The sequence below is a fragment of the Camelus dromedarius genome, chromosome 5 (assembly GCF_036321535.1).
Source record: "Camelus dromedarius isolate mCamDro1 chromosome 5, mCamDro1.pat, whole genome shotgun sequence".
In the NCBI taxonomy this organism is placed as follows: domain Eukaryota; kingdom Metazoa; phylum Chordata; class Mammalia; order Artiodactyla; family Camelidae; genus Camelus; species Camelus dromedarius.
In genome coordinates, this window is record NC_087440.1 from 2,485,630 (window position 1) to 2,495,932 (window position 10,303).

The 10,303-nt window shown below is 41.5% G+C and overlaps 1 protein-coding gene across 4 annotated transcripts in view; it reads left to right on the forward strand.

Annotated features, from left to right (window-relative positions):
- DIS3L (DIS3 like exosome 3'-5' exoribonuclease) overlaps nucleotides 1-10,303 on the forward strand; it is a 31,036-nt gene that overhangs the window by 18,639 nt on the left and 2,094 nt on the right. For all 4 annotated transcript variants that reach the window (XM_031452884.2, XM_031452886.2, XM_031452887.2 and 1 more), the window contains exons 8-14: nucleotides 971-1,140; nucleotides 2,261-2,422; nucleotides 4,351-4,598; nucleotides 5,176-5,268; nucleotides 7,653-8,186; nucleotides 9,681-9,835; nucleotides 9,941-10,119. In XM_031452884.2, the coding sequence (XP_031308744.2) occupies nucleotides 971-1,140; nucleotides 2,261-2,422; nucleotides 4,351-4,598; nucleotides 5,176-5,268; nucleotides 7,653-8,186; nucleotides 9,681-9,835; nucleotides 9,941-10,119 (1,541 nt within the window). The remainder of the gene's footprint in view (nucleotides 1-970; nucleotides 1,141-2,260; nucleotides 2,423-4,350; nucleotides 4,599-5,175; nucleotides 5,269-7,652; nucleotides 8,187-9,680; nucleotides 9,836-9,940; nucleotides 10,120-10,303) is intronic.

Here is a 10,303-nt window from a genome sequence, read left to right on the forward strand (position 1 = left end):
TCCTGCTCTCCACCACTTCTCTCCTGAGTCAGTGCACAGGAGCCTCTTGGTGAGGGTCTCCCTGCTCCTGCCCTGCTCCCAGGTGGCCTTCTCCCCACACAGGAGCCACAGTGGTCCTGTAACAATCTTTAGGTCCTGCCATGTCTCTGCTTCTGCCACAGGGACCAACTGGTCCTTTCTACCACCAGAAACGAGGTTCCCCAAACATCCTCCTTTCTTCACTTCAGGTCTCTGCTCGGAAGTCACTTTATTTAGAATAGCTGCCACTCTGACCCTTTCTCACTCCTAGTCACCTTACCCTACTCTGTGTCTTTCTCAGCAGTCATCACTACCTCATGTGGGTTTGTTCCCACCCCCACAGACACCCAGACTAGAATATAAACTCCAGGAAATCAGGGACCTTGTTTTCACACACCTGTCGTCCCTGCTAGAACCTAGAACAAGGCCCCATCGCGACAAGGCCTCAATAAATTTTTGTGAAAAGATAGCACTTTGAACTATTACATTTCTTGTTGATTTAGAGGGTTAGGTATCAGATTTAGGATTTGTACACTTTTCTGTGTATAATGTTGGAACAAATGATTTTGGCTAGCGGGAAAATGCAAGAAAGACAGTGCAAATGCACAGAAGAAGGCGTGGGTTTAAAAAAGTGAAAATCATAGACTTTTCCCGACATACCTAAACCTGAGATTAATAAGGTAAGGGCAAAGGAGAAAGTGGAACTAATGGGTTCTCAGTGTCACACCAGGCCCCGCTGAAGAAAGGGCATACTGACAATGATAATTTAAAAAAAAATCATCTGTCTTAAAAGAAATGATCCATCTTAATAAAATGCTAGGAAGGCAAACATTTCAGCACCTCTCGACTTGTGTGGGAAAAAATGGGATGTTGCATTTCCTGTTTCCCTCCTCTCTGCTGAACTGGTGACATTTCCCCACTTCAAGCCTCATTGTGTTTCATTTCCCCAAAGGCAGAGTGGTGGGCATCCTTCAGAAGAACTGGCGGGATTACGTGGTGACATTTCCATCCAAAGAAGAAGTCCAATCTCAGGGCAAAAATGCTCAGAAAATCCTCGTTACTCCTTGGGATTACAGAATTCCCAAAATCCGAATCAGCACTCAGCAAGCAGAAGCCCTCCAGGTAACTGATGACACCCCTCCGCGGTTTTCCTCTCGTCTTTGCCAGCTTTTGAGCAGCAGTACCAGGAAACGTTAACTGCTTTGCATCCGAGGGGATGAATTATTGATGGCATCTGGCACCCTGAGATCCTAAATTCTAAATATATAGAACCATCTATTAAGTAGTCCTTAGTTAATAAATGAAGGCCAGAGAGAAACCGTCCTAGAAAGAGCTGTGTAGGACAGCTAGAGAGGACATCCATTATCCAGCTGTCTGACACAGAAACTTTCAACAGATACACTTTGCCAACACTAACAAGCTTTTTTCCAGCAAGCGATATAGAAATGCGATCACCCTGCCCTGTACGGATGATATAGTGATGCTTCGCAGAATTGATTATCCGTGCAGAAATAGAGCCCTGAAGAGAAGGCATAAACAAGAAAGTTGGAAATTAACCTTTACCGTGGTGGAGGGTGTAGGCATTGCCTGATTGGATTTGCCCGATGTTTTGCAGTGTGTAAATGAGGCACTGACGTAGGATGTCTCCAGCCAGTAACCTGGTCGTCCTGTGCCTTTCACATCTCAAAGCCTCTTGCGGGCTCTCAGAGGCCACTTGCAACACTTGCTTTCCACATCCATAGTTTGCTGGAGTTCGGAGGCAGTGGGGTTCAGTTCACACCGATACCTTCTTCCCCACCAAAAGATGTCTTAAGAAATCAGAGAGTAACTTCAAAGAAATTCGAAAGTAACTCCCACACACCCCAGATTGAGATTTTTGTTTTTAAACTTAATTTGGGCTGGGCAGTAATTGGGTTTTTTCCCTTGTGTTGCAAATGGTAACTCGAATGTGTTACAATTGGCTTTCTTTCACAAACTATGATTTCCAGGCCACTTATTTGACGTAGAGGTAATACCTCACTTCAAAGCATTGGGCTTAAGCATTTGCCTACCATCAGGCAATTTAATAAAACAGGAAGAACCCCCCCCCCCAAAAAAGAAAGAAAGAAAGAAAGAAAAAATGCTATTTACAGATCAGCCGCTGTCTTTAGAGCTTAATGCTGTTTCTCTCTTGTTTGTTTGGTGCTGCTAATTGACCCACTTAACTCCCGGCTCTGGGCTCGCGTCCCCCCTCTTTGTGCAGGACTTCAGGGTGGTCGTGCGCATCGATTCCTGGGAGTCGACATCCATGTATCCCAATGGACATTTCGTGCGTGTTTTAGGAAGAATCGGAGATCTGGAAGGGGAAATTGCAACCATCCTGGTGGAAAACAGTATTTCAGTTGCCCCTTTCTCAGAAGCTCAGGTCAGACTTCCCCAAGTCCTTCTGTCTGATGAAAGACGTTTTCTACTTTTTTTTTTTTTGGCTTTTGTTGTTATTTATTATTCTTCATTAAGAAAGAAAAATCTGTGTGCTCTGTAAAACCCACTGTCTAAAACCACAAATTATAGGAGGGTGGGAGTATAGTTAGCTCAGTGGTAGAGCACGTGCTTAGCATGTTTGAGGTCCTGGGTTCAATCCCCAGTACCGCCATTAAAAATAGTAATAATAAAACCACAGATAGTGGAAAAATCTCACTCCTCTTTACTCTGTGTTTGAGCCAGATGGAAGCAAGCTTCAAGTGCAGAGTTAGCTTCTTACAGCCTCACAGCTCTCAAATTTTTACATTTTCCAACTGTGCTTAAAAAAAATGGTATGTCTGTATGTTAGCGGCGGTGTACATCCGTCCCCTGCAAGCACACGGTGCCGAGTTACAGACCCAACTGGGCTCCACTCCCTGTCATAATCATTCAACCAGAGGCCTGCAGAAAGCTGCATGGAGCAGCTTCTTGAGTTCCATACATCTCTGCCCCATGGGCCAAACAGTCATGCTCATTATGAAACAGTTTTTGTAACCTTTGCAGAAAACAAAAATTCCGTGAACATAAAACATCAGCTATTTCCATCACTTTATGATCTTTTAAAAGCCTTGTAAATCTTGGTTATTATTCTTGCATTGCTATATTCATAGTGCACACATGCTATTTTCTGCTTCTTTCACTTAAAATTATTTCTATATATTGACATAGCCTACTTATTTTGAATAGTGATGGCAAATTACTCTATATTGATGGACTCTGGTTTGCTAGAGCGTTCCTCAGTTGGTGGCCATTTGGGCTGTTTAATTTTTCAGTATTATAAAAAGCCCTACTTCAAACATTTTTATAAATGTTGCTTTTTTCCCCCTTTTGATCGTTTTCCTTATAATGTAATCCCTGAAGTGAGATTACCAAGTCAAAGGGCATAAAAAAGTTAAGTAGCTTTTGCTATGTATTGGCAGATTGTCCTCCAGAAGAACTGGACCAGTTTGCATTGCCATCAAGAGCGTGTGGGTGTTCTCATTCTCATGTTAGTCTTTGACCAGAACAGCAGCTAGAAGAGTAAAATATTTTAGAATATTGTACGTTATTAAATTTTTATGTTTAACATTAGTATCTGGAAATTACTTGTTGATTTGTTTTGACAGCTTAGTGAAAACGTTAAGAGTAAAACACAGCAAGGGTTAGGCATTACAGGACTAGAATTCGTCCCTTTTAGCCTCCTTCACTGTGAAATGAATGGCTTACACAGGTAATAATGGAGAGAAAATGGCTTAGATTGGTCGTGCTTAAATTATCTTTAAGGAATAAGCTTTTAATATTTGGGACATGCTGATTTTTAACAGAGCTTGACTTGGACTAAAGGCTCAAGTACATTTAAATACATGGCTCATTTGAAAATGGGGTAGATAGAGTACTTTTTTTTTCTTTTTTATTAAAAATGGGGGTACTGGGGATTGAGCCCAGGACCTTGTGCATGCTAAGATCACGCTCTACCACTGAGCTGTACCCATCCCAGACCCCACAGTATTTATAGTCTTTATAAGCCACCCATTTATTCGTGCTCTAGCCCCCGCAACTAAAGAGGCAGTAAACACTCTGGAATGTTTCCTAAAGACTGTGAGGCCTTTAAGGGTATGGGGCTGTGTCTTTCTTATCGACTCATGGCCTTCCAGAGCCCAGCACAGCTCCTCACACGGATTAGGCATCAAATAAATAAAAACTGCTCAAAAGAAGCAAACATAGCTTAATTGCAGACGGTAACGAGTAATGAATGGGGTTTCCATGAGACCATGTTGACAATGTGAGAGAGTGGATTTTTATAGGAAAGTCATGGTGTGTGAACTGCTGAACTGGGGGCCTCTCATTGTACAGATGTGTGAGATGCCAGTAAACACACCCGAAAATCCCTGGAAGGTGAGTTCTGAAGAGGAGCGAGAGCGTAAAGACCTGAGGAGAACCCATCTTGTGTTCAGCATTGACCCCAGAGGATGTGAAGATGTGGACGATGCCCTCTCGGTCAGAGCCTTGGATAACGGCAGCCTGGAGCTCGGGGTCCACATTGCAGACGTGACGCACTTTGTGGCCCCACATTCTTACGTTGATATTGAAGCTAGAACGAGGTAATGCTGCTGGAAATCAGCACCACGATTAGGTATATGTCACTGTGACATCTTCCGTAACTGTCCTGGTTTCAGATTTTCAAAACAAAGATTTCACAATTGGGGGCAATTCTGAAGATCCCTTCCAGAAAAAAAAAAAAAAAGAAAAAAGTGAGGTCTACTTCCCCTTTTCCTTTAGAAAAATAGTACCTTGATCAATTTATCTTTCTCTTTTAACAGAAACCTTTTCCCACATTGTTTCCTTCTAAATTGAAATGGGTTCACTTTTTCATGCGGTAATATGCTATTTTATATAAATATTGGGTCATTACACTCTAATTTTTCTTATGCAGCTAAGGTACATGCCAGTTCTTTTTCTTTCATATGAATGGAAGAATATTCAGCCCGAAGCGGTATCACTTAGAAAAGTGGGAACGTGGGAATAGCTTTATTACCCAGTCCGCTGCTCTCTATGAAAAAGCAACAGCCTCGGGGAGTTTGCGCTGACACTTCGGCCGATCGCCGGCTGCGGCCCGTGCCGTCAGCGATTCTGCCTCCCGCTGCTGAAGGTCATTACCCGCATGTGTGTCATTCACAGGGCCACCACTTACTACCTAGCGGACCGTCGCTACGACATGCTGCCCTCCATCCTCAGCGCCGACGTGTGCTCCCTCCTGGGAGGCGTCGATAGGTGAGTTTGTTCATTATTTTTATTGTCCGATCTTGGCCCTTCTGTGGTGCCTGGTGGCTCTTGCTTCTGGCCTCTTTCTCCTCTTCTTTCTGTGCTATACAGGAGGTCCTTGCTGTGGGCCTTTGAAAGTCAGTTAAAGTCTAGGAACAAATGCATAACATTTTGTACGTATGTGCTCCCTGATGGAGGCTGTTTTGCATGAAGATCATGAACTTGAGCTTAGGGAGTTCTTTTCTATTTGTTGTGGTTAAAGTTTATATCTGTCTTTGACTAGGTCATAAAACTGTACAGCCCAAAATTCATAGGTTCCAAAAGATGTGTAGCGAAAGGCTCCCTCCTGCCACTTTCCCTCAGTTACCACTTTCTCATGCATTTTTCTAGATAAAATACCGTAAAAAAAAACCCCTCAGTTTTCCACCTTCCTACTTGGGAGAAAACCCCGTTCTTCCCTGCTATGTCTTTCTTTCCTGTTAGTCTCCCTTGTCTTTACAGAGAACACGTCATCTGGCACTTCTGGTCCCCAAATGTATGGCGGTTTCTCTCCACACCAGGCAATTCTCTGCAACACCAGCTGGGTGTCCTACAATTTAGTTCAATTCTGACACTATCTACCCAGAGATAGCATCAAGTTCAGTTACAGGGCTTGGGGAAATAGTTACATCTAAAGTCTATGATGAAGGATGGAGATGAACATCCAGATGGAAGAGATGCACAGGGCAAGGTATGTGGCACGGAGCACAGAGCTCCCATGTCCTCTCCAGGCCCAGCTGTGCCGCTCTGCCCAGCACCTCCACGGGTTCACCGACCCAGAGGCTCTCCGAACCTCGCGTTTTGGGGGTTTTATGAAGGCTTCATCACATAGGCATTATTGATAAGTAACTCCATCTCCAGCCCTCCTCCTTTGTCAGGAGAATGAGCGGCAGGGCTGAAAGCTGCTAATCATGCCCTGGTCTTTCCAGTGACCAGCCTCATCCAGCAGCCTCCAGGAGCCCACCTGCAGTCTTCTTGTTAAAACAAGACACTCCTGCCTCCCAGGAAATTACAAGCGTTTCAGGAATAGAGGTCAGAGACCAAGTATTAGAACAAAAGATGCTCCTAGTGTTCTTATCACCCAGGAAATTACAAGGGCGTCAGGAGCCTGGGACAGAGACCAATATATATTTTCTTTTATTTCACAAATACACACATACACACACAAGCATATAGACATGTGATCTCTCTTTGTTACACAAATGGTGACATCATATATACTGTTCAGCCCTTGCTTTTTGTTTTTAACTTAATATATCTTGGAGATCATTTCATATTAATCACATTTACGGAAATTTGGATTGTTTCCAAACTTTTGCAATTATAAGCAAAACTGTACTGAATTACTTGGAATAAAAGTCATTTCTCATTTTTAAAAGTACCATATGTCTGGAAGATGAAGTCCTCGAAGTGGAATTTCTGTGTCAAAGGGTATATGCATTTGTATTTAGATAGGTAATCATCAAAATGCCCTCCACGGGGGTGACACCAATTAAATTCCCACCATCAGTGTATGAGAAGGCTGCTTTCCCTACAGCCTTGCCCACACAATATGTGGTATTTTCTTATCTTTGCCAATTTGATAGATGAAAATGGTATCTTAGAGTGGTTTTAATTGCATTTTTCCTGCTGTGATTAAAGTTTAACATTTTTTAATGTGTTTAAGTCATTTTCTTTTTTTTATTGAAGTATATAGTCAGTTTACAATGTGTCAATTTCTAACAGTCATTTTTTTGTATCCTCATCTGTGAGCTATTTCTTGTTTCTTGCCCTTTTTTCCTTGTGTTCTTGATCTATTAGTAATTGATTTATAAGAACTCTTTACGTATTAGGAAATTAGCCCTTTGCTTTTCATATGAGTTGCAAAAGTTGTGTGTATTTTTAAATAGAGTGATTTGGTGGTTAAGTGGTTCTTTACTAAATGAACTTATTCATTTAACACATTTAATTTAATTTCATATTTAAATCATAAGTGATTAACCCGCCATCAAGACTGATATCTTAGTTCAGTGTCATCCTGGAGCGTTTGAAAAGCTTTGCCCTTTACTAGAGAGCCCAGTAGACTTGAGTCTACCATTGTGATGCTGTTCTAACCAAAATGGAGAACTGTAGGGTAGGGCTTGTAAATTCCATGTGAACTCATTTCAGATTTGCTCAGAACTCAGCAGAACTTAGTCTAACCTTGTTTTAATTTTAAAATATTTTTTCGATTTAGTAATAGCGTTATTTGGGTTGAAACATTGGACCAGTAACCTGTAGCGATATCATTTCTGGCATTACATTTAGAATCTAGTTCTGCTTATTTCAAAAATGGAAGATTTAAATAATGACATCAGTGTGACTGTTTTTTGTAGGTATGCTGTAAGCGTCATGTGGGAACTGGATAAAACCTCCTATGAAATTAAGAAGGTGTGGTATGGCAGAACCATTATTCAATCAGCGTACAAACTGTTTTACGAAGCCGCCCAGGAACTACTGGACGGAAACGTCCATGTTGTTGATGATATTCCAGAATTCAGAGACTTGGATGAGAAGAGCCGACAAGCCAAGCTGGACGAGTTAGTGTGGGCGATCGGAAAGCTGACCGACATAGCCCGCCACGTCCGAGCCAAACGGGACCGCTGCGGAGCCCTGGAACTCGAAGGGGTGGAGGTTCGAGTCCAGCTAGATGAGAAGAAGAACATCCATGACCTCATCCCCAAGCAGCCCCTGGAAGTCCACGAGACCGTGGCCGAGTGCATGATCCTGGCCAACCACTGGGTAGCCAGGAAGATCTGGGAGAGCTTCCCTCACCAGGCCCTGCTGCGCCGACACCCTCCTCCGCACCAGGAGTTTTTTTCTGAGCTCCGAGAGTGTGCCAAAGCGAAAGGCTTCTTCATAGACACACGGTAATTTCCTCTTTTGACGGGGCTGAGGAATGGAAGGGAAGGCTGTACACTTACTTATCTTACAGTAGTTTTTAAAGTGTGACAGCCAGATCTTTGACCCAAAATAGAAAATTTCTTTTATCTCTTCATTTACTATAATGTAGATATAGAGGCTTAAAATTAAAACAGGTGTATTTAGGCATAATTTGGGCCCATTAAATTTTGTAACATAGAAGTAAGGAAACTGGTGTCCTTGATTTAACTTCATCTACCCCTTAGGCAAATGCCAAGACGTAATCCTATTTATTTCAATACTTTAAAAATGCAGCCTATCTCTGTGGCAATATCTTAACACACCACATCGATGGTAAATTTATCCCATCCCTCTGTAGAGTGAGACGTTTTCACTCCCCACCTCCAGGATGAAATATTTTCCCTGTTAAAAATGATGTATGGATGGAGGGTATATAGCTTGGTGGTAGAGTGCATGCTTAGCACATGCGAGGTGCTGGGTTCAATTCCCAGTGCCTCCACTAACAACAGCAACAACAAAAAATGATGTATAAAGGGCATTTCTTTTTCAATATTTTGTTGTTAACAGGTGCCAATTAGTATATCTTGTTCATTTACAAAAATGGATTTTTTTTTTTACCTCTGACTTCAGGCAGTAGTGTATTTTGTTGGCTTGTTCACTGGTTGAGCTGTGTGTGTGCCAGGCACACGTGCTAAGGGTTTTCAGGGATCATCTTGTACCATTTGTTCATATTTTACAGACGGGGAAATTAAGTCTGGAGAGGCTAAATAACTCGCTGAGAATGTAGCAGCTAGTTAGGGCGGAGCCAGGACTGGAATCCACGCCTATCCAACTTGAAAGCTGCCCTGAGCACCTGCTCTGTCACATAACTTCAAAGATCCATTCTCCTTTGTGTTTCCTTCCCTCCTCTCTTCTCTCAGCAGACTACAGTACGGAACTGAATTATATGCTGTATTATTAAATTTTTAAAATAATTCTGTATTTTCTGGTTTCTTAAAAATTATTTGGAAGTACGTAAATAGAATGCTTCCTATCTCTTCTTTAAAAAAAAAAAAAGCAATTTGGGTTTCTTTTACTTGTGTGCCTCAGATTTAGCTCTGTTTTGTTTTTTAATGCCCTCTGGCTCAATAATTCGTGATTTAAAAAAAGAGAAAGTCTGTTCTTTGACCAGTACAGGATGTTTAAGGCTAAGGGTGTTAGGAATTGAATTCGACAAGTACCTGACTATGTGCTGAGTGTTAACCTCTTCAGTTCAGGACATTACTGTTTATTACTTAAGAAATGTATTTGAGTTCTGACACTTTCTTTGTTTAAACGTCAAAAGCAAACTAGATTTCTATAGTTGCTTCTGAAATGTGCCCAAAATAAGTTTAACTGACAGATGAAAGTATTCAGACTAATGAGTGAAGGGTTCCCCTCAGAGTGTTGACTTGTAAATTATTTGCAGGGTCTAAATAAAAGTTTTTTCCATTTTTTGTCAGGTCCAATAAGACACTGGCTGATTCTCTGGATAACGCAAATGACCCCAACGATCCCATTGTAAACAAGTTGCTTCGATCAATGGCTACCCAGGCAATGTCTAATGCACTGTATTTCTCCACTGGATCATATGCAGAGGAAGAGTTCCATCACTATGGTGAGTGATAAAATTTTTCTTTTGTGTGGCCATAACCTTGAGCAAGTTGTTTAAAAAGGTTTTTTTTTTGTTTGTTTATTTTGATTCTATGGTTTCTTTTTGAAGGTCTTGCATTAGATAAATATACTCACTTTACTTCTCCAATAAGAAGATATTCAGATATCATAGTACACCGATTGTTAATGGCAGCCATTTCAAAAGACAAGAAAATGGAAAGTAAGGAAAATTTGTTCAGCAACAAAGATCTTGAGGAATTATGCAGACATATCAACAACAGGAACCGAGTAAGAGGGGATTTTTAATTCTTACCCATCATCTCTTTTGCTAACAGAGTACCATATATTCCAGCAAATTAAATTCTAGAATTATTACAACCAGTGAAATAGCATGGAAATTATAGTTTGTGGAATGGCTCTCAATATATTTACAAATGTTCTGAAGTAACTTCATGTAGATTTGAGATTTAAC